The sequence below is a fragment of the Sander lucioperca genome, chromosome 9 (assembly GCF_008315115.2).
Source record: "Sander lucioperca isolate FBNREF2018 chromosome 9, SLUC_FBN_1.2, whole genome shotgun sequence".
Lineage (NCBI taxonomy): Eukaryota > Metazoa > Chordata > Actinopteri > Perciformes > Percidae > Sander > Sander lucioperca.
In genome coordinates, this window is record NC_050181.1 from 6,545,093 (window position 1) to 6,569,820 (window position 24,728).

At 39.5% G+C, this 24,728-nt stretch overlaps 1 protein-coding gene across 1 annotated transcript in view; it reads left to right on the top strand.

Moving 5' to 3' along the window:
- Positions 1-892: 892 nt before the first annotated feature.
- Positions 893-24,728, top strand: part of insra (insulin receptor a) — a 74,508-nt gene continuing 50,672 nt past the window's right edge. The window contains exons 1-2 of the mRNA XM_031293914.2: positions 893-2,085; positions 13,960-14,508. Coding sequence (XP_031149774.1) covers positions 1,980-2,085; positions 13,960-14,508 — 655 coding nt within the window. The 5' untranslated portion in view covers positions 893-1,979. The remainder of the gene's footprint in view (positions 2,086-13,959; positions 14,509-24,728) is intronic.

Genomic DNA, 24,728 nt, shown 5'->3' on the forward strand with positions numbered 1-24,728 from the left:
TATCTAATTCTAAATCCGATTTCTTTCTCTGCTTTCGGTCATATGTCTTGCTGGCCAGCATTTGATTGTTGTCAGGGGTGGGGCAAGGCCAGCAATGTGCTAGCCAATCACATCTAAAATGATATTAAATTTGTTAATGATCCCCCAAAACAGCCTGTTTAATTTGAATCAAGTTTAACCGAAACTGGAGAAATTCAATTTAATTTAGACTAAAATCCCTTTTAATCTTAAGGTGAGCAGCTAAAGTATAATTATAATCATAATAATGATTATGATTATTATTACTACTACTAAACTATGTTTGTCATTAAATGTTAATAAAAGCAGAACAATTGTATTTTCGGGTTGCAACTAAGATTATTTTCAACATCTATTACTCTGCCAATTATTTTCTCGTTTAATGAATTAATTTAAAAATCGTTTGGTCTATACAATTTCACAAAGTATAATTGGCAACTGTTTCCAAAAGTAATGACTTAGAAGCTTGCCTTGTCCCAATTCTAATGGTAACCTAACATTCAACTTATTATCATACAAACTAAGAAAATTAGCAAATCCTGGCTTCTTGATTTTTGCTTGAAAATGAATAATCAAATAACAACAACAAATACAATTGATTATCAAAATTGCCGATTAGTTTTCAGTCTGGAATGATTGATTAATTGTTTCAGTTTTGGTTTGTATTTGTATTTGTAGTAGCCACATTTTAATCTTAAATTAAATGACAATAACTCTATAGCAGCTTTCAATTCTTTTACACTACAAAGTACCGGTAGATGTAAATGAATTAATTTTTAACGCGTTACCAGCTGACAGTAGGATCAGTTTGTTGTGTAATCCAATAAACTCCAGTCCGTATTTCCCCCGAAGCCCATCTGGCTCATTGGCAGGGTTTGTTTACTGGCGGAGAGGCTAGGAAAAAGGGGATCCTACAGGACCTGGGAGACTGTACCTCCTACCTCTGTTTGTGGAGAAGAAAAGGAGAAAATAACTCGAAAACTTTATATCACCTACTTTTCTCTCATTCTGATCCACGCTTAGTTGTGGTGACAGAAGCGTAAACAGAATTTGCAGCATCTATTTTTTTTTGTTCTATTCCCAAACAAAAAAAGTACAGCGGAGTGCTGCGGAGCCACGAAGTGTCTGAACACGTCTGTCTGTCAGCCTTTCAGAGAGGTCTGGAGGTCTCTCTGAAATCTCTGCACTGACTGAAGAGGAGTTGTCGCTTTGGAGCTACACGTCTGCTCGGAAAAAAACACCTTACTTCACAAGCGAAATAAGTCAACTGATGTTTTGTGCTCGCTGGATGACTTGAGGGGGATTTTTACGAAAGACACGCAAACGTTACGCCACGCATGCCACAACCATCGAGTCAGAAGCACACGGCTCCAAAATTCCTCTAAATTAAGTTAACAGTCGCTTTTAAAGAAATGTTCCTGCATGCAACTTGTCCACTGTTATAAAGAATATGCAGTGCAGTTGTGTGGTATGCGGGGGGTTTCTTAAACTTAAAATTATTTGAGACGGTTGCTGGAAAGCAGCGCAAACTTAACTTGTGGCCTGGACTAGAGTGGTGGAGCCAGGCGAGGCAGCTAACGTAGCTAGTTTAGCTTAGCTTCTTCTCGGCCAACAAGTCTGTTTTTGCTCTTTTTCCCCAGAAACGGAAAAACCTAACTGTGCCAGTTTAACTAACCATTGTATTTAAATACACAAAAAGAGCACTCATGTCCCGTGGTGGTGTGTGTTAACGGTGTTTTTCCATGAGGTGGCTAACTTTAGCAGCAGCATCGTTAGCTTGTGTTTGACTGAACACGTTGGACTCGTGCCTCCGCCCATCTTCCGGGATGTCTTTTATTTATTTTTGTTTACCTGTTGGCCCACGCAGCAAAACAAAACCAATTTCCTGAAGGCATTTCTCCTCCAGTTTGAACTTTCCTCCTCGCCAGGATTATTCTGTATTTGACCCGGAATAGTGCTGGATGGGGTATTATTCCGAGTCAGTTATGTGGCTCCGGACTTTGTGCTTGTGTTTTGTTTTGACCGCTGTCTGCTTTGTGATGAGCTGTCATCGAGCGAGTGGAGAGGGTAAGTAACACTAATATTTTATCATTGTTAATATTAAGCATTTTAACTGTGTGAAATTGTCTGAATATGTGGCTGGCTGGACTGTACAACTGATTGTGTATAATTTTAACTTTTACAGAAAATATAAATGATGCATTATGCTAAGACCTACAGACAGACTCGCATTTGATTAAGACAAAATTGTCTGTCAAATATTCCAATTTTTTGTCTATTCCATGTAAAAGGATTGACACTGGAATCTAAAAGCATTACACATTATTTAATTGTGCCAAGATACTGGGTAAATTGATTAAATTGATTATAATTTTAATATTTTGATAGAGATCCATATTAGAACCCAAATAATTGATACGTTAATTATCATATGGGCTACTACATTCAAATTATAAACTATGTACAATAGTCAATTATGTTGCATTATTAAAATACAATTACATTAAATGGACAAAAATGCTTAGTAATGCTAACATACTACTGGTCGGTGCAGACAACCTGTAACTCCCAGATTTGTTTGTTTTGTTAGTGATGGTAATTTGATATAGGCACATAGGCAGCAACAGTGGTGTTGTAGATAGTCACTGCGTTGAAGGAACAAAGGTTAAGATATTTGGAGTCTGCAGGAACTGTAAACAAAATGTTGTTTCCCCCAAATAAGTAAGTAGTCTGAGAATTTAGAGGAATTAATTGGCTGTTATTGTAAAAGGGAAAGCCTTGGCTTGTTGCTGTGGTCATTGCAGGAATGTAACAATAAGGCCTCTTTACAGCTCCTGACAGTCCCTTTATATTCACCAGCCAACAAGCACCAGGTGATAAGAATGAATGGACAACATTTACATCACCCAGAGACATTTTCACATTTCTCAAACGCCACGACTGCACACACTTAGTTTTTCAAACTGTTGGAATCTGTTACTTAAAGGGTAACTACCGTTTTTTTCAACCTGGACCCTATTTTCCTATGTTTTTTGTGTCTAAGTGACTGATGGGAACAACAATCTTTAAAATTAGTCCAGTATTAAGCAAGATAGCTTCAGTTGGCAGCGGCGAAACAAGCTACAATGTAAGTTAATAGGGCAATTGTCCAGCTTGTATTTACCTTCACAAAAGTGCTCGCTTTGCAATTGACAGGCTCAGATTAATATACTATATTAAATACTGATTTTTATAGTTCTCACTCAACAACTTCCTTCAAATCTTGCATTGCATACTACAAAGAATGCATGTCAAAATACACTGCAGTAGTGTTGGTACACAATTGCAAAATATTATATGCTGTTATAGATGCCTTTATTAAGATAATCACTCAGTAAATACTACTACATTGCTCTGTCTTAACTCATTCATTATTTTCTTTTCTGCTCTTTGAGAAAACATTTCTTCAAGGTTTGTGCTGTCTTACAATAATCTTGACACAAAGCCATACACAGTAACACACAGTCCTCCTTTATACAGTGTAGGAAGTTGATCCACTCCATGTGCACACAGTATGTAGCCCCAGGTAGCTTTAAAACTGTTACTACTGCAGTACTTTATGTGGCTGTAGTTGGATTTAAGAGGTACTCGGAAGGAAAAGAAAAGAACAGGCTCTCTCACCTTTCATCAGATTTTAGTGAGGGGTGAATAGAGCGATGTCATCAAACCAGTTTGAGCAAGAATGTTAAGACATAAATCAAAAGCAAGTTGTGTAATTGCACTGCAGCCCCTCCCCTCCCGTGCTTCTCCCAGACTTGACAGTGAACCACAGAAGGGAAGAGTGGAACCTGGGCCTCACACTGGCCGATTTCATTAACTGGACTGACCAGTGTCGAAGTCAGGAAACCTTTCAGAGCCTTCTAATTTGGTAACAGCTTGATGGAAAATTCACTTAATAGTGGAAGCTTATATTAAGTGGCAGTGTGAATTTATTTCATTTATTTATCAGCTGGCAGTTGAAAATGTTAGTGTCAATTTGTCCCTGTAACTGCAAATGTGTCTTATGTTTTGTTACATATTGCACATTTCAGGTTTTCAGCTAGCCCCAGTTAGGGCCTCTTAATGTATTCAAGTCACAAAGCTAAGCATGCGTTTTTCTGAAAGATAAATACCCAGTGATCTTTTAAAAACTCAGTAGGTCGTTTAACAATGCTTACTGCTGTTCTGAAGGTATCTCCAATGGCGCTTTTCCATTACATGGTACCTGCTCGACTCGCCTTCGATTCTACTCGCCTTTTTTGGTTTTCCATTACGAAAAAAAGTCCCTGGTATCTGCTAACAGGAACTTTTTTTAGTACCACCTCAGTCGAGGTTCCAAGCGAGCTGAGGCGATACCAAAACGTGACGTGAAAGTGACAGAGGGGGGTGTCCCGAACAAACTCGCCATTTTTAAATAGTTTAGCCAGCTGTGTTTTTTTTTTTTTTTGCTGCCTCCAGCTTCATTTGAAACAAAACGTGTCTTCTGGCTGCAACACACCTTCGACGTTGTGTGTGTGTGTGTGTGTGTGTGTGTGTGTGTGTGTGTGTGTGTGTGTGTGTGTGTGTGTGTGTGTGTGTGTGTGTGTGTGTGTGTGTGTGTGTGTGTGTGTGTGTGTGTGTGTGTGTCGCGTTAGGTCACGGCAGTTTACTGCGGCGTCGCTATGATGACCAGCCACGCTGGTACTAAAAATCTGCAATGGAAAACGGACACGCAGTGCGGCGAGTAGAGTCGAGGCGAGTCGAGCAGGTACCATGTAATGGGAAAACGCCACAAGATCTCTATCCTAACAATCTGGATGAAAAAGTATTCTTTCTGCTTCACGATGAAAAAAGATTTTTTTATTGTTTCTCAAGTTGTGCCACTGTTTCCTAACAAAGATGTTAGCTGGAAATGACATATGTCTGTGCTCAATTTGTACAACGTAAAACAGAATGTAAATTGTAGGCTATCCAGCTACGCCTCTATTCCCTCAGGCTTTTTGACTCTTGAATGGTAAATCTCTGTCACTTTAAGGTACTTGTTTTTAGCCATTGTTGTCTTATTTATGGCATTTTGTGTATTTTGATATGTTTAGGTTATTTTATTTCTAAATTGCAAACCTCTCGCACTTTAAGGTGCATTGTTTTTTATCTTCTATATTTGTTACTTTGTGTTGCATAGTATATTCTTGTATGATAGTTTTATAATTAGTATGTTGTGATAAATCTTGTCCTGTTGGTCCGGTTTCATTGTGAGCTCACCAAGAAAAAGTTCCTAAAGTCAAATTAACTCAATTTTCAAAGTTTTATCATCTGTTATATTTGTCTATATTGACGCTGTATTGTATTATATTGTATTTCATTCAAAAAAAGTGTTTATATTTCTCTTGTCTAAACAAGCAAGGAGGTATGTCATTTCTGACTATATGAAAAGCAAACCGGTTAAAAATCTTTCTTTTTATCATGCAGAGTATTTTTTTTAATCCAGATGGTGATTCTTAGAGGATTCGGGAAATAACTTCCCAAAGTGGTGTTTAAAGACCTTCTGGGTTTTTCTAGTCTGGATCAATGAAAGAACATTTCCAGGATAATTGCCTGACATCCACCGTCCCTCACCTTCCGCTCTCTGCGTGTTGCCGTTACCAAAATCCCTCGGCCACGGGAAACAACAAAATACTTAAGCAATACTTAGCAAGCTAGACGCTGAATATGACAAGTTTTGAATTTTTTTTGGATTGTACAACTATGCAGGACTGCTTGGTTCTTTCGGGGAATGATTGTAAAGATTTACAAGGAATATGTTTACAGCGTTTACTATTTAACTGGGAGGACCGATTAGTGGGGATTGCTGTGGACAAAGTACATACGACAATACACTGGTAAGAGCAACTTACGTTTAACCATGTATTCAGCTAATTGAAATAGCTCACGTTACTGTATTGTGTGAACAGCTAATATTGTATATGGCGTTTTCTCTTGCGTGGTGCAAATGTTTCACCAAAACAAGTACCTTACCGAGACTGTTTTGCGTAGCCACCGTCGCTGCGTCGAGAGCTTGGCGCATTTTTTTTGTGATCAAAATTTTCCATATGCAAATAAACAGGCTAAAGTGCAACATATTTGTTAAGTTGACAATATACAGAAAAGTACACTATACATACTAAGGAAAGCAAAGTGTCACAAATACAAACGTGTAACAATAAAAAGGAGAGGAAAAAAAAAAAGGAAGAAGAAATAAAAAAGTAGAGGACAGCTAGGTAGACTGTTATTGGTTACAAGCACTCAACCAATACAAACAACAAAACTATGCATCCCTAGCATGTATACAACCACAAGGTATAGATACACAGACACATACACACGCACACTGTGGGAAACCGAGAACTTCTGAGAGTTTATTTAAAGGTACAATATGTAACATTTCTGCATTTTAAACGTCTAAAAATGACTATACCTATGTTATATATTTTGTTGAGATGTGTACTTACACTATCCCAAATGTTTCCAACAAGTTTCAAACCCAGAAAAATCTCTTAATTTTATTTTTGACATGGGACGTTTCATTAAGTCGCTTGTCAGTGGCGTCATATAACCTTTCACCCCTCTAGTTACTCTAACTTCCATCAAACACGGGAACCCAGATGATACGTTTGAGAGTAATTGTAAATCATACAATGTCACAGAAAGTTATACTCAGTAACAGTAATACAGCCTTTTTCTGCCACATGGCATCATTGTGTCATTGATTACATACCACTTTGCAACACAGTAATTCAGCAGAGACCTTATTGATAGATTGATTTTCAATATCGATCGATCCAGCTTAACATTAGGCTACTACAAGGTGCTGCTTGACAAGTAGCTAATGCTAATTCTTCGTGTATAACGTTAGCTAATGCTAATGTTTTGTGGATAACATTTTAAGATTACGACATCGTTCAACACACTGATAAAGTTATTTATTGTTTAGACCACGGTTAACAGCACTGGACTAACCCACAAATTCATCAGCAGCGTTAACGTTAGCTGTATAGATAGATGACTAATCTAATTTAGCCAGCTAGCACACCCCGGTCTGTCTGCCTGCCTCACTCTCCCGGCGCTACAAGCCCCGTGCCAGCTACCAGCCAGCCACTATCATTACAGCAATCCAAACCCGGCCAGTACTTAACTCCAGCGCCTGGTGCTAAGGACGCTAACGGCGGTTTAATGAACCGTTGGGAAACAGACCATATCAGACCCAGGCACCCGAGTCAAAACAGCGGCCATCCGTAACGTTACGTCTCCGTTAGCGTTACATGCCGAAAATCTCCTCCCTGCCAAATTTCTCCCCCCTTCGCGTTTAGTTTATAGTTGGCTAAATTTACCCGACAGAAGGGGGGTTAGGCACTAAAACGACTAGTTAAGATAAAAAAAGTGAAGGGGAGACAATTCCGGGCAGCTGGGAGATCTTCTGCTGCTGCACAACATCGGCCATCGGACCGTTCGGACATCCTCGCCGTCCCGGAGATTCCGCCAGCCATCCCCACCCACACCCGTCTCTCAGCGTTGTTGAGTAATGTTACAACAAACCATCTTGACATGTGAAATATATTGTGATAGTGTGGTTTTAGCTGCAGGCTAATGTAAAGTCCGTGATTACCATCCATTGTTTTGATTGAGAGACCCCTAGTAGCAGAAAGTTACATATTGTACGTTTAATAAGCAAAATTAAAGGAATGGAGTTTTTAGCGTTTTTCCCTATCCTAGAATGTAAGTGTGGTGTAGCCAGACCTTACTCCACACAGCGCTGTGGAGATAGGTCTGGCAATGCGAAAATAAGGTTTTTCAAACATCACCGGTTATTACATTTTTCAAAAAACCTGATAGTTAACCCCACGAATGTTATGGCAATTCATAAGAAGCACAAACAGCAGTTTGGTTAGGTGGTCGGGTTGTTAGGCTGCAGTGTATTGTTGTAGCATTATAAAACATCACTTTATGAAGAGTGTCAACAGCAAGAGCTTACAATGAAGCCACCAGCAGCCTGTTATAGCAGGTCTCATAGGCGGGCAGCAATCCAGCGACCTGGTACTCTTGATTTACGCCTCTCGACAAGGAGCGCAATTGTAGGTGATGAAACTGTCACCCCCTACCACCTCCTCTCCAAAAACACTACAAACCAACTGCCACTGCTGTCTGAAGAACCTAAGTCATTAGTATGTTTGACATATATACAATAGAAGGATCTTTACACTTGTCACCCTCAACAATGTCTGTCTAATCCTGGTTGACAAGTTCACGTTTGGAAATTATATAGAACTACTGCTTTAAAATGGAGTAAACTGGCACACCTGCACTCTTTAACTCCGACCACACAGGCGTCTGACAAGGAAGCCTTGTTGTGTCACATCTTTACCCTTGACACTGTGCCCCTGTTAAAGGAAATGTGCTTGTTATTGTGCTCTCACACTTTAGAGGTAATAATTACTGCACTGCCAACATTGTCAAAGAGAATAATGTGCACGCGAGGGCAGCTGGTGGGCAACTGAATCACCAAATGATCTTTGGTTCGGAGCCATCCATACAGGATCCACTTCAAACAACCCCAAGAGGGAACTGTGTGGTTTTATAGGTTCTCTCTTTTACCCAGTTTTATTCTATTTAAAGACCAGGGCCTGAACTACTTTGGTTTAATTATATTCCCTGGACTGTTGTACTGTATTTTATTGTCAATGTGCTGTACTTGCCATGTCACCCCTACCTTACAGCTGGCACATTTGATAACCTGCTCTGCCACCGGCCTGGCTCACATGTCATTTATAGGAGAGCTTATACTTTTGAGAAATTTCCCAAGAAGGTTGTATCTCTTAGAGATGTAGTAATGTCACTGTTTTAACTCCTGTGATATCTAATCCTGTACAGTTGAAGAGATGACAACCCTCTCTTAATTAACTGTAATTGCAGCCAAGAGCATATGCTGACTTAGCTGAGTTTTGTGTTAAATGTCATTATTAAATTAAGAAGAGAAAGTGAATTATTTAAACTTGCTTTCTGTATTTATAGTGTATCTTAAAACTGACGGGTGATTAGGTTTTACAACCCTTCTGAAAGTGGATTACATCACTTGTCCGTTTGGAAACAGTGAACATGTATCTCGGTGACCTCGGCATTTTGTGGATCTGTAGTTAGTTTTCGTCTGGGTTGGAAAAGAGAACAGCGAAACCTTGAAAAGGGAAGTGTTGCAATCACTTGAGTGTTTGTGTTCCTGCATGCACATTGAGGCCTCAGTTCTCTCTGAGGCCCAGCGATAATAAACGGCATCAGGCTAACAACCTGTACCCCCCCCCCCCAAAAAAAAATAAAATAAAAAATAAATCTCCATCCACCTCCTTCACAAGGTCAGAAGCTTCAGTGCCTGTTGATGCCTGCAGCTGTAGTGAAAGGGTTATGGGTTAGTACATTGTGCCACTTAGCACACAGTGGAGAGACATTGAAGCTCAGACTGTGTACGGCTGACACCCTTTATAGCTCAGTACATGTTGATATAAATTTAGGGCCATCTTGTGACCTAGACACAGTTTACATTAGGCATTCACAATGGTATCTATCTTGATTTACTACAAGGATGACATGTCATCATTGGCATTGTATTCATACTGGGTATCTGATCTTGTTTGCAACTTGTCTGCATTATTGTACAGAATTGTGACATGGAAATTGCAAAAGTAGGATCACAGAAGTCAGGTGTCAGATGTGAAGAAATTGACATTTTCTTGAGGTCGGATTTGTTTTCTCAAATGTGTTCAAGCTCTGTAGATTTCCTTTTTGTCTGTCTGACTTTTACTGTGGTCTGATTACATTGTGAACTGGACCACCTCCACGTGTCACCCAGTGAATCTGAACACGTGATTGCAGTGCATGCTGCATGTGCTCATAATTTGCAATAATGAAAGCGGCAAATCCTCTCATTTTAGAAGCTGAAACTAGAGAATGTGTGCTGTGTGCAGTTTTTGCTACTTTAGCTTTAAAAATAACTATTATTACAATTATTGTTCTGTCCACGGCACGTCGTTAATTGACTTATCATTTCAGCTCTATTAAGACGCACATATTGTATTTTATTGACATGAAAATGGGCCCCTTTAACTTGATGAGCAACAAATCACCTGAAGAGACTAAAACCAACAACTTCTTTGGGCTATGCAGGATTTTTCCTGGCTCAGAATGGGCCTTTGGCGGTGACCACTCACGGCAGTAAGCATGATCGGTCCGCGTACAGTAAAGGCAACGAGTCTGTGTTACCTTATTTGACAGAAATCTGTGCATTTACCTACTATTTCTGACAATTTGATCAACTGTGTATTATGCTTGAGTAAATAAAACTCCAATTAACAAAACTGGTTAAACAAATAATATTGATATTTAGATAAATCACCCAGAGAGTCTGGTTCAGCCCGACTCTGGAGATAAAACTGAGATAAGCGCCCATATTCAAGTTTAGTTCTGCTTGTTCAACGGTTGTTTGGTAAATTGGTCTTAAACACATTTAGAGAGGATTGTAATTGCTTTTTATTATTATCAATTCTTATCATTTTGATGCTGGTGATATGTCTTTGGGGCTGGCTAAAACCTCTTTGCGGGGGGCACCAAAAATTCCTCTATGTAGGAAAAACCCTGCTATTTACTGTATTACTGCAATAAAACAGTATTGGTTGTCTATTCTTATTTTGTTTCAAATTCAATTTGATGCTGCTTAAATGGGTTTTGGCTAAATAATTCCAACTCAAGGTCCACTTAGTAAGTTTTTCTAGAGCTTTTTTACTACATCACATGGTCTTTAGCAGCGGATTATGTTTGCTGGGATTGAGATGGATCCGTTGACATGGTAACTCAATAGCTGTTATGATCCATCCATAGCACATAGGACTTTAATATGTGTTGGCTTAAAGTTAACTATTACTGCTGATAAAGACTGACATAGCCGAAAGTTCCTGATAAAGCTATTAAGTGGTAGGGCTGTAGTGACTTAGAATTTAGTCAGTTGAATTGGATTTGGCTGTTTAATATGAATATTTGACTATTTGTTCCTTTTGTTTCATAGTATCAAGCAACGCTTTATTGAACTGCCAGATTTTTGAAAGGGGTTTGGGTGGTAATTCAGGGTGACAAGATGTTCCTTTCTTTAATTATTATTATTATTATTATTATTATTATTAACTGTGTGTTTAAAAAGTGAACACAAATCACCTCTGTTTTGTCTTGTTAGTGGGATAAATTAATTGTTGGTTTTGGTCTTTTCTTTGGATTTATGGGAAACCATCATACTGCCCCTTTTTAATTAACCTTAAAAGTGAATCTGTCTCAGAAGTGCAGGCTGTGAGAGACTTTGGTCAATAAAAATCTCCCTCTTTAAAGGCTAATTGTCGATTCAGGGCACCATGGCTGTGTTTTCAGTCTTGTTTGGCTCAGATTAGGTAATGTATGGAGAGCTGGAGCTGGCCTAGTCACCATAGCAACCTTTGTGATGTCTCCCAGTTTGTTCCCTTTCTCAACAATACAGGGAGTATTTAAATTCTGGGATGCACCTGGTTTGTTTTGCTTGAGTTGTGTCATGTCGTCACGAACAGATATTCAGTGCTGTACGCCAGAGCAACAAAAACGGTGTTTTGTTTCTAAACTAAGTGTTCACACATTGAGAAATCAACTCGGCCAGTTCTTTCTCTGCTGCCCCTCTAAAATTCCTCACATACACACCAGGCCTGCCATGTTCCAGTTTCCGATGTGAGCCACTATCAGTACGGCAGAAGTGTATTAGATTCTCTGTTGGGAATGTGGTTCTAAAAATACTGGCCTGGCTGAAAGTGTACACTGATAGGAGCCTGGACTCGTCGCCCTGTGATGATTTGCCTTCTCCACAGGGTCACTCACTACTCTGCTGGTTGACTTTACTGTGTCTACAGAACCACTGTCCCCTCGTATTTTACACTGCTAGTGTCTTTGTCTATTAAATTGTTTTGTTTGAGTGTGTTGGGTCTTTTATGAGAAAGATGGAGACTCTTTGTAGTTGTAAATGTGTTTCTTGATGGATCTACAGTAGGTTACGTTTGCTGCAGACTCCTCTGGCAGTTACCGTCAGTTTGATCGGAAATGTTTCATTTGGAGGTGGATGTGTTGAAATTACAGGTTTGTGGCATGCCATTCATGCTCACAATTCAGCTGTACTCCAAGACCACAAAGAGAGCTGCGGAGCTAAATGTAGTTTAAAAAGAGAAATGTACTTTTTAATGAGCCAAGCTGCTTTAAATAGCTTGCAGTTTAAACCCATGTTGGGACATTTTGTGTGTATTTTAAACAAGCCTTAAAGTTGTAGGCTGAACTTTAGATAACTGCTGCGGAGTAAGCAAGCTGGTCATGGAGTGAAAAGCTTGTTGTTTGGACACTGTGTGTGTGTGTGTGTGTGTGTGTGTGTGTGTGTGTGTGTGTGTGTGTGTGTGTGTGTGTGTGTGTGTGTGTGTGTTATGCAACAGAAGGTGTAAAATGAGCTGCTGCCATAAAGAGGTGCACACCTAGCTGTTGTACCTCTTGCCCACATGGCTGACCAGTTGGCCTAATGCTCCCAGCTCAGTGGTAGGTCCGTTGGTAAACAAATACAATCCACTTACTAGGCAGCACACCTCCAGCTGCAGCCATGACTTGTGAACTGTAAAATTAGTCCTGGAATGTCCCACATTGCACCTGCAAAGGAAAACATATTTATGACCATTATTACTTGTGTTATGTCACACAAGTATTGTGCTTAAGAGTTTGGCTGATTTCCAGGCAGAGAGTTGAAGATATCCTCATTACTGTCAGCTCTCTTCATAGAACCCCCTGAGTGTAATAGTGTTTAATGTATTTTGCAGGTGGTTTCAAGATCACTGTACTGCATTACCTGAAGTTGTAGTACATTTGACATTCATCTGGAATTTAAACAATGAGCTGATTTATCAATTAGTTGATGGAAAGAAAACTATTCATTAAGTATTTTGATAATCGATTAAGTAATTTCTTCAAGTAAAATGGCAAAGAATTTGTTGCTTCTAGCTTCCCAGATGTGGGGATTTCATTGTTAAATGGGATATTATGTAGCTTTGTTCACTGTTGTCTGATATGTAATACAAATTATATAATAAAAAATTATTGACGGATTAATAATAGTTATTAGCAGTCCTACAATAATCTCTTGTATCATTGTGATACAGTGGAATTTAAAATGATTGAGACAGTAAAAATGCAACTTATCTGCGCAATAGCATAGTTATGGAATTTCTCATCAAACAGGATCATGTGTCTGGGTGACAACTGACAAAGCCACAAATCTACTACTGGTGCAATACGCGACTATGCTTCAGTTCCCCTCCCAGACAAATATTTTTAATGCATTAGCTAGTGTTTTTTATGGTCCTGAGTTACAGAAGCAACTCCACAAATCAACTCAGCATAACCAAGGATGAGCACAGCCTCACTCTGATGACAGCACTCAATATTGGACAGTGGCTCAGAGCCAGATATGTGGTTGCTAAACAAAATGTCAGTGAAGATGGTCTGGTCTTCATCAAAGCCAGAGACATAACCACATATTTTTCACTAAAATATCCTAACCTCTAATTACCAAGAAATCTATTTTTCTCCTCCTAGAGACTGTGTCTGACTTCTTCAACCCTGATTTTCCAGTTTACAGAGCAGACATCTTGCCTAATGCATCAGTCATGTTCAGCAGTTGAAACAGCAGAGAAAAAGATAAATTGTCTCTGGGAAGTCTTTTTATTGTTCATGTCTGAGAGTTACCCATAAGACTTAATTGTACATCTCAGCCATTCCACACAATATTGTTTTTAGCCTTGTGTTTACTTGTTATGTGAGTCATACATGAAAATATCTAGTTTCTAAAGAAAATGTATCCTTCCTTTTATGTCTTTTCAGTTTGTCCAAGCAAGGACATCCGCAACAATGTGACCAACCTACATACGCTAGAGAACTGCACCGTGATCGAAGGCCACCTGAAGATCTTACTCATGTTCAGGACCAAGCCCGAGGATTTCCGAGGCCTCAGTTTCCCCAAACTGACAGTAGTCACTGACTACCTGTTACTCTTCAGAGTTTACGGCCTGGAGACCCTCAGTGATCTCTTCCCCAACCTAACTGTCATCAGAGGCAATAACCTTTTCTTCAACTACGCCCTAGTAATGTTCGAGATGCTCCAGCTGCGAGAGATCGGCCTCCATAGCTTGATGAACATCACCCGAGGAGCCGTGAGAATTGAGAAGAACCCAGATCTCTGCTATCTCTCCACTCTGGACTGGTCCAAGATCCTGGACACAGGGGAGGACAACTACATCATGGCTAACAAGAACAACAGAGAGTGTGGAGACGTCTGCCCCGGGGCGGCCAGTGGAAAGACCACCTGCCAGACCACCACCATCAACGGACACTTCAGTGAACGCTGCTGGACTCAGAACCACTGTCAAAGAAGTAAGCAGTCTTTGTTATAACTTTCATGTAATATATTTGATCTCTGGGATTCTTTATGATATAACTGGAGTCATGCAATCTGCAAACAAACACATACTACCTAGCTCTGATCCATGACCATCGTACTAGATGTCACGGTCCTGGATGGCTGTCAAAAGGAACCCAAACTTAGACATTCATAAAATTTGGTATGGAAAGAAAAGTAAAACTGAATGGAAAGCATTCATCTTAGCAACCTATGCTATAGAAAGGAGACTACCGTTTAATCAGGGAATCAGTGGCGTTACTGCAGTCTAGTTTTATCTGATTTGTAAATTCAATATCTTTGAAATGCTGGTGGGACAAAACAAGCAATTTGCAATATGGAGACTTCACCTCGGCTTAGAGAATTTTCTGATGTTTTGTTGAATGTTGACTAAATGGTTTAATGATTAATCGGGAATGAAAATAATTGTTAGTTGCAGCTGTAACATTACCAATTAATATTATAAAACCCTTGAAACTCACCACATTAAAGGAAACTTTTCTGTTAAATAATGTCATAATCTTAACATCAAAGGTCCACTCACTAGTTTTTTTTCTGCAGCTTTTAACCACATCTCATGGTCTTAATCAACAGATGGAGCTTCCTCAGTTTTGTCACATATTTGTCACATTTTGGTCTCTACATTAAATGTTGTACTTGAGGTTGTAATGCTAACAAGCCATTGCATCTAAAACCTTTGCTTTTAAACATTTGTTTTAGATGAGAACCTGTTTCAAACACTTATGATTACATTCATTTTCTATAATTCCCTTCTATAACATTATTGTTGTATACATTTTTGCCAGTGACCAGTAGCAGCTCATGCAGCTTGTGTAGTTCCTCTCAGCTACTTTCAGTCAACACATCATTATCTTCACACCCTCATTTGCTTTTTCCACACGTCCAACCAGTCCAAGATTTACAGAATTCAACTCTCCATTTGGACCAAATAATAGGACATGAGGGTCAGTGTTTAAAAGAAAAAATGGTTCTTTACTCGCATCAGGATGAAGAATTGCAGCCTAAAAGTTGTTTTGCCAAAAGTTAGTTTTATCCCTTTTTAGTGTTGAAATGTCAGCGCTGTGTCATGTGCTCAAGTTAAGTAGGCCAAGTTCTGTGTCAATGTAGCTTGAACTGTACTCTATGGTGATGCAACACTAGTCTTTGAATGTTTACTCTCAATAGAGAATACTAGTGTTGTCATTGCTCATGATGTGTGGAGGAGATAAAGAAGATATTAGACATCATGGCACATTTCTCATTGTCCCCTGTAAGCACAGCTTCTGCAGCATCGGCCATTCCCTCTGTGTTCTGGCTTTTACTGTAAAATGACAAGCCCACCCATTTCACACTACCAAAGAGTTCAAGTTGCTGCTTTTTCAGACTCTTAGTTATGTTTGTTTCGTGTGGCGGCTACAAGCAGTTTCTGTTTAGCTGACCATTTTTATACTCTTTAGCCCCCATGCCACCTTTTTTGATATAGTTTTTTCCACTGATGACTTTGTGCTTGAGGTGATTGCTAATAGTCATCATAAATCCTTAAAGACATTTGCAGAACAGGCCCAGAAGACCTATTGCCAAATTGTGGTGAATGTTAAGGCGGAAGTGTTGTCATAGCAAATATGATTTCCTCATTGTGTGCCCTTCTCTGACGATGAATCAAGACCATACGTTGACTGGCAACCTCTGATCTCAAGTCGTGGGCCTGCATTCGGCATGGGCAGGGCCTGTGGTCTTGTGGTCTGGGACCTGTGGTTTTTTGCCTACTTTCACTAAAGCATGAAAAGATCTGTTAAGCCCTAGCTAGAACCACAGGACAGAGTGCAAGGCATCCAATGTCCTATTCAAATGTACCCTGTTACTGCTTTTTATAGACTACTACTTTAAGACCTACTGTAGTTCTTAAAGTAAACTACTTTTCCCAAATGTGTTGCATTCTTTTATATCTATTGTCTTCTGGTCTCAGGTTTTCTGTTGCTGAGACTCAGATGATATTTTTTCACACAATAACATGCATTTTATTTTATTTATTTTTTTAGATACATTTTTTATTGTTTTTATATTTACCAACAGACAAATACAACTGAACAAGAACAAAAACCCTCTCCCACCCTCTGCGGTCTCGAGGAAAACAAATTAAACAAAAAAATCACACTTTGCCTAGTCACTCTCCAATAACATTCATTTTTAAACAAATTAGATGCTGGATCTGATGCCAAAGGTAGCATTTTAGAGATGACAGTAAAATTACTTTGAACCTTTTTTATTCACAATAGATTTCACATAGAGGATTGTGACTGTCACATCATTATTTGCTTATTAATTGTTTTTCAGCTCTCTTAATATAAAAGAACATGTTGTAATGCAAAGTGTATGCGGTGATTAAGTGCCAGAGGTGACTGCAGGTAACACACACTTTATGTAGTCTGTACACCAACAGAAAATAAAGCTGAAGAACCATAAGGCTTGGCTTAGCTCCCATGTTTGGAAGTACAACCCATTTCCCTTCCCTGCTTCTATAACAGGGGTCATTTGAGCTTCTCTCCTAATTTACACCAAATTGTGTGCATCTGTTAAGTAAAGTGGTAAAGCAAGGTTGCAGGAGGTGCTCCTTACCAAAGCTGATTAGATTTGGCCACACACACACACACACACACACACACACACACACACACACACACACACACACACACACACACACACACACACACTCACACACTCACTCTCTTATTACTGTGCATTGTAGAGATTGTTTCTGTTGTTTTGTCACAAATTACTCATTGGACAGTATATCATATTCAGATATGGTATTCACAGTTTTGACTCCTTAAATCACTAGTAAACACTGTGGGCAGTACTCAACTGGTTGAAAGAGTTAGTGTTATATTTAAATTTAGTCAATAGCCCATGTCCGGGAGGGTCTTTGCAGACATCCACATGCAGCCCAAAATCTATGAACGTGTGGACTTTATGCGTAGACTGTACATGCCAACTGCACGTGTGAGCATTTCCACGTATGCAAACACCTTATGTAGTATTTAACAGAATCATGTTCGCTACATTGTCCATCCTGTTATTCATGTCTATATTTGTTTTGAAGTATATATTGGAACCTTTCAATGTTAATCCACAACATATTATTTGACATTTATTTATTTAAGAGGAATAACCCCTTGAGATGAACCATCTTGTTTTCGAGGGGGTCCTCGAATCCAGATACAGAAATTAACATTGACCTTACAGCGGCAGTCAAACAGAAGAAAGGAAAAAGGAAAAAACAAAAACAAAAAAAAACAACAACAATAAAAAAAACACAACAACAACTTGCTTTACGATAATGGTAAGTGCAAAAATATATAATACATAACTCATGCAAACAAGACATTCACTCATACAAGACTCCATATCAAGGACTATTTTGACTTACTGGCAGTAATCATTAGTTGTAAAACCCCTAATTTGGTGTCTAGTTTTTATTATCAAGTCTGTTATAAACACAAGTTTAATACATATGCTGCAAAACAAAGCAGCCCCTCATTTCCTTTTAAAAATTGAGTTGAAATTATGAGCTGGCATGAAGGGAAATATTACTGTTGACTCTATTTACTTGTAAAGAAGTACTATTTCTTGCCAACAACAATTTGAAGATAATGGGCATTTGATTATGGTTTTGTAATGGCTGTTATGTGGCACAGCTTGTTTGGCTGATAGGACATCAGCTCAGGCTGAATTTTGAAAGGGGCTGGCAGCTGAAATTATTGGCTGTGACTCTATAAGAAATCAGGGGCTTCCCGTTGGGATATTATCTTTTTCCACTGAACGGCACTGTTAATTTTGCATATTTTCTCCATTTATTTTTTGGGCATTTTATGTCTTTATTAGAGAGTCGGCAGTAGATAGATGGCAGGAAATGGGTGGAGAGAGAGTGATGGGAAATTACATGACCCAATAGTGTAACGTTGTGGTTTATGGTCAGCAACATAAAACTGCTAGACCCTCAAGGGTGTCCCTATTTTTGCATATCTAACAGGCTTCTTTTTATTCAAATTTGGGGAAATGCCAGTTGACGTATAAAGTAGTTTCTTTGTCATAACAATAAACATAATTTGGATTACTGTGAATTGAAATCCAATGGCGTTTTCTTTCAAATTTTTACGTGTGTAAGGAATTGTGAGTACACATTAAGAAAGGTGCTTTTGCAGTAAAATGGTCATCTTCACTAAAAAGAGTCTTTTAATATCTTTGTTTCTTTTGTAATCAACTGCAGCTTGTGTTTGTTCTCTTTTCGTGGAAGCTTTAGTTTCAGACCTTTCACCAAGCCCAGAGGGATACAAATGAGCCTGTATTTCCCAGGTGGCCAGTTTTTTACACTCATGATTAAAAGTGATCTTAATTATCTACCCTCTGCTGATGATGAGACACCTAGGGGGACCGTCTTCTTCCTCCTTCTCCTCTGCCGCATCAGCTTTCGCCAGAGTTTGGGTTTGTAAGGTCTGTTACATATTACAAGCTCCCATAAGGTGGAGAACGGCTCTAAGCAGATGCCTCAACCTCTGATTGGTTTGGCACTTTCCACACTTGTAGCATGTGTGCCTCTGTAGCCTGTTGGCAGAGGGAGACCACTGTTAGTTTCATGCAGGCTGTCACAATTGGATTATTCATATGAATCACATTTCAGTCAGGTCAGGCGAGGACTCGATGCTGGACCTTTCTTGATATGGATGTTCCAAATTTACTCTGGGCTCACATCACTTATGTCTGTCCACCAAGCACAAGGGGTGTGTGTGTGTGTGTGTGTGTGTGCGTGTGCGTGTGTGTGTGTGTGTCCGTCCCCAGACATGGGTTATAAATCACACAGGGGCATAACCTCTGTGTGCAGACAGAGTGGATGGCTATTGTTTAGTCTTGCTGCTAGGAAACAGGAGAGTAACACTGTGGTGTAATCGTGGATATGAACACATCAGTCATTCACCCAGGCTGTATCAGAAGGAAAAGCGAGGTCACTGCTCACTACGGAGGTGAGGAAGGTGAGGACGGAAGAGTGGGTTTGGGGGATGGGTCCCGCCTCACTGTTGACCCTCAGCTCCCCTTTCTGCCGACCTTGTTGCAGCTCCTATACACAATGGTCAGCGCTGGCGCCACGATCCTTTTCCACCCTGTACAATGGTAGTCGTAGAAGTTCTTCCCAATTGTTTCCTGTTATTGTTGGTCTGCTTCCTCTCTAAAGTTATGAATGGACGCAAGGGCTGAGGGAGTCGCCTCGGTAGCGACAGACACTTTTATGAGACCAAAATACTGATGGCTGACCCGTGAGGTGTCAGCAAGACAGGAAAGAGGACAAATTTAGCTGCTAGTAAAGCTGTCTGTGGGGAAATAGGAGGATAGAGTTACTAAGCTTTATTATTTTGAGATGAAAGTGACCCCTGGTGTGACAAACCATGAAGAAACTATGGCTTTATTATATTGTCGTGACTCTTGACTTGCCTGTCTCTTAGATGTCTCACTGACATGTTGAAGACTGGTGGGGCTTCTTTATTCATTGCCTGTGGTATTGCCTTAAAAACATGAACTGTGTTTGAAAGCCATGCCAACCAGAGGCCTCTACTACGAAGCAAGATCAACATGCCCTAAATTTATTTCAGTTACCCGGCTTCACCTAACCTAACAACCGCGGTCCTGCATAAGCTGTGTCACGACGGTGGTTATCAACTAGTTCATTCAACCCAGGGTTTCACAATTCAGCGATGCGCGCGTTCACATAAAAGAGGCGGTGTTTGCACAGCATGACCAATCGCAAACATCTACCACAGCCTCATATTTTACATAAGAAGAGCAAACTATAATTCTACATAAATGTGAAGAACACAGACACGGTTTTACAGGCAAAACGCAATAGTCGCTGCTTCCTAAAACAGGAGTAAAGCTGGCAAAAAAAAAAAATAGCCGACGCTGTAAATCACAACGCTTATCAATATCACTTCCCCCATCGGTCAGGCACTAGATCTGACCATAATTACACTTGTGCTTTCCATAAACTGTCGTTGCTTTAGCCTATTATTCCAGTTGCACCCCTGGCAGTGATAAGCGATTGTGAGAGCAAATAGAAAATATCAAAACATAATTCAAACCGATGTGCGTATTGGCAACACACGGCTCAAGAAGCCGACAAATAGCTAATACGTAATTCCCTCCCATTAAAATCTATATATTTCATAAAAATACCCATCAGGGAATGTTAACGGGGTTGTCACTCTCTAAATGTTTTAACTTTTATGAACGCACCTCTCTCTCTCTCTCTCTCTCCACGCACCGAGCTCCGCTGGATCTTCTGTAAGAACGGTGACGCAGTTATCAGTCGAGTATTGATTGGTCAGTAGGCGGTGCTTTTACACCGATTGATCTCTAATCTCCAATATAACCTACTCCCGACCAGGTTAGGTGTTCAGCATAAGTTACCACAGTGATTTAACCCGGTAACAGTGATCCACTGTTGTGATACACAAAACCCTGTGTTGAACCTGAAGTTACCTCGTTAAAGCCAAAGCTTCGTAGTACAGGCCTCAGGTCCTCCTCTCATCACATGAATCATTCCTTCTGTTTCTATTTTTGTCATCGTTCCTCTTTTATTCTGTATCCTCTATATAATGTTAAACCCTTAAGCTTAAATCTCTAGCTTTTTGCATATTGTTGCCCTTCACTGCAACAAGTAAATTAAGTTGGTTTCAACTGAAACAAAAGTGATAGAAAATCAAGACGTGTGCTTGTGAAAGACGTTACGGCCCTGCTGAGAGTAAATGTCTCTTCCACTGAATGAAAATGTCCTCAAACCACCAGCCAAGACAAACTTACTTTACCCTTCCTCACAGTGTGAAAATATATATTTTAGGGGTGTGCAAAAAAATCTATTTGAATCGAGATTCAAGCTCTACCGATTCAAAATCGATTCATAGAATTCCAAAAATCAATTCATATATTTTTTTCTCGATTTGATACTATTGTCCTTAAATGACATTACCTCGCCATTCCCATAGATGGCGCTGCGTCGAATTCACACTGACGCCTGGGCACTCTTAATTATTAAATCTCACAAGCACACACCTCCTCATGGACAGGTGACATTCATCAGACTGAAACAAGCCATTTACATCAAGTTTGTGCAGATGGTGACTCAGACTTGTGGGACTTGGAGAACGAGTGCAGCGGAAGTATTTCAGTCGGCGCAAACAATGGCAAACCTCACAGAATTATTCAACCATCCTCATTGAAGGCGAGAGTTTGGACACATTTCGGCTTTTATAACCTCGAGGGGGAGACGGAACTTGATAGGAATCATGCTACGTGCAGGCTTTGCAAAGCGAAAGTTAAGTATTTTGGAAACCCCACAAACTTCAGAACTCACATGGTACGGCATCACCCGGAGATTAACATTAAAGACGTGGACGAACAACAACCTAAAGTACCTCCTCCTACCGTGCCAGTAAACCAACGCACTCTTTCAATGCTCTAAACTCCCACCGTTGCATCAGAGAGAGTATTCTCAACTGCTGGAGACATCGTAACTGCACAGCGGAGCATGCTCACTCCAAAACACGTAGACCAGCTTCTGTTTCTGCAAAAGAATGTACAGATTCCAGCCAGTGGTGGACTATGAACTGGTTACACACACACACACACACACACACACACACACACACACACACACCTAAATGTGTATCCATTATGTGATTCTGACACATCACAAAAGTTCTGTTGAATGGACTGTAGTTGCCACAGTTCTAAAAAGAAAGGGCCTAATTTTAGGAAGTTAAATGTGCCCAGTCAAGTTCACATTTCAACAGTCAACCTGGTAGCTGAAGTACTCCTTAAACCACATTTAGCAGTATTTTTTGTTTGATCTGAGTACAGCACTTTAAAGCTAAATGTAAAAGCTATTATTTAACAGTTTTATACTTGAATTAAATGTATTTGAAAGCTAGCCAAAGCTTGACACTTTTGCAGTTTTTAGTTGCAAAAGTTTTTATTTTTGTATGAAGACATATAAAGTAATATCAAACTACATTTAATTTGTTGTTTCTTTTAAATTGTATGTCTACTGCAATCACATGGGAAAAGTAACTACATTTACATACTGTGAATCGTTTTTTTTTTAATCAAAAAAATCGATATTGAATCGAATCGTGAGCCTAAAAATTGGAATCGAATTGTGACATTTTCTGAATCGTACACCCCTAATATATTTGTTGTCACAACTCCTCAAAAAGGACTGCTTGGATTTTATTACAGGACTAGGCCAAACGGCATTGATAAACACGCTGAAAAGCGAGTGTGCGTCTGCATAACACGTGAATTGTGTTAAATGAAAATTTAACACAATTCACAATTGTAAAAAAAGAACAAAGCGTCCCAAGGAAGCATTAATAAAAAGGTTTTGAGGTGACATTTAAAACACTCAGAGCAAGAAAATAAAGCTGCTAATGCTGATATTTGAATTGGAAAGGAGGCAACTTGAAATACACACAAATACAAAAAGGAATCGGACAAGATGTGACAGATGTGTTCGTTCAGCCTTGACAGTCTACTCTCTTCATGGTTCAGTATGCAGACACACACACACACACACACACACACACACACACACACACACACACACACACACACACACACACACACACACACACACACACACACTCTCCATGAGTTCTTTCCTTTGAGCTGACTTAACTGCTCTGGCACTCAGTCTTGTGGAGCTGCACCCTGCGAACTCTCGCCGTTCAGCTCCTGGAGCCATTCCCATGGAATCCCAGGCATTTCAGGCATTTGTTAAAGCTGGGCCGACAGGCGTTTCTTTACCAATGTACGCGCTTAAACTCAACCACAGCCATTTGATTTACAACAGCTCACTGCTGTTTTACTGATCATTTTAAAGATGGTGGCATTTCTTTTCTTTATCTACTCTCACACGATGCCTCGATCCCGATGTATTATTAGTTTATTTTGTCATTTTTCGATTAAATTGGGTGTGTATTATTTGGGAAAGTCATTTTTGGGTTGTCAAGGAAATCTGTACCTGCACCCAATTTATTTTTCTTATATATATATATATATATATATATATATATATATCTCTCTCTCTATCTCTCTCTCTCTCTCTCTCTCTCTCTCTCTCTCTCTCTCTCTCTCTCTCTCTACCCACTGAACCAACCCAGCCACATTACTCGACATTGTCATTGTGATATTTTGTGATTACATTCTGAATCTGCAACATTCTCTGTCAGGTAAATCAGTAAGTTAGTAGTAGGGTATACAGGGGAGTTGCATATGAAGTGGTTTGGGGTCCTTCTGTAAGTAATTTTGGGGTACAATTTGGTTTTGATGAATTCTACAAGCAGCAATACCACAGGCCAAGCAATTGGCCCGTTCCAAACAGGCACATTTTCAACGGGCACTGCACTAGTATATAATAATATCACTATTGTTTAGTATCATAACACCTAACTCCATAAAATGGCACTGATGTGTCAGAGCCAAACCTTAATATTTATTTTGATTGGACCCAAGGCTGAAAATGAATGAAGAAATGAAAACATGTAATGGTGCTCTTGAAAATGGTGTTTTGTGAAAGGGAGCTAATATCAGGCACTCAATGCAATTGATTTTAGCATCTCAGAGCCTTAAAGATTATGAGTAAGTGTTTTTATTATCGCATTCCAAGGAAAGCAAAATAGAAAACTCATTGTGAAATGTTTAAGTAGAAAATGGCAATAGATTTGTACATCCAAAAACAAGTCTTCCATTGTGATATTTTGATATCACAATCACTGCTTTATCGATTTTGATCCTTTTTTTTTTTATACTTTCCATCATGAGTCCCACAATGTTATAGGAGTACAATGCTAAATTGGTTTAAGTTATCTAAAGGGGATTTTGCGCAGTCTGTATCACTGGTCATGTTTACCCAAATTTCCGTTGTATTGCACATAATCTGTTGTTGGCACTGCTGGAAACATAAAAACAACATGCAGTCAAAAGACACAAGCCGTCATGAATAAAAAAAAATATTTTTTATCCAAGGAGCACCAGAACCTACCTGTGCTGTATTGTCTTGGATTTGACCACTTACCATTTGTACGCCACTTTTAACAAAAGTGGCGTACAAATGAATTAATGAAAAAAGACTTCACTTGCCCTTTGGCAG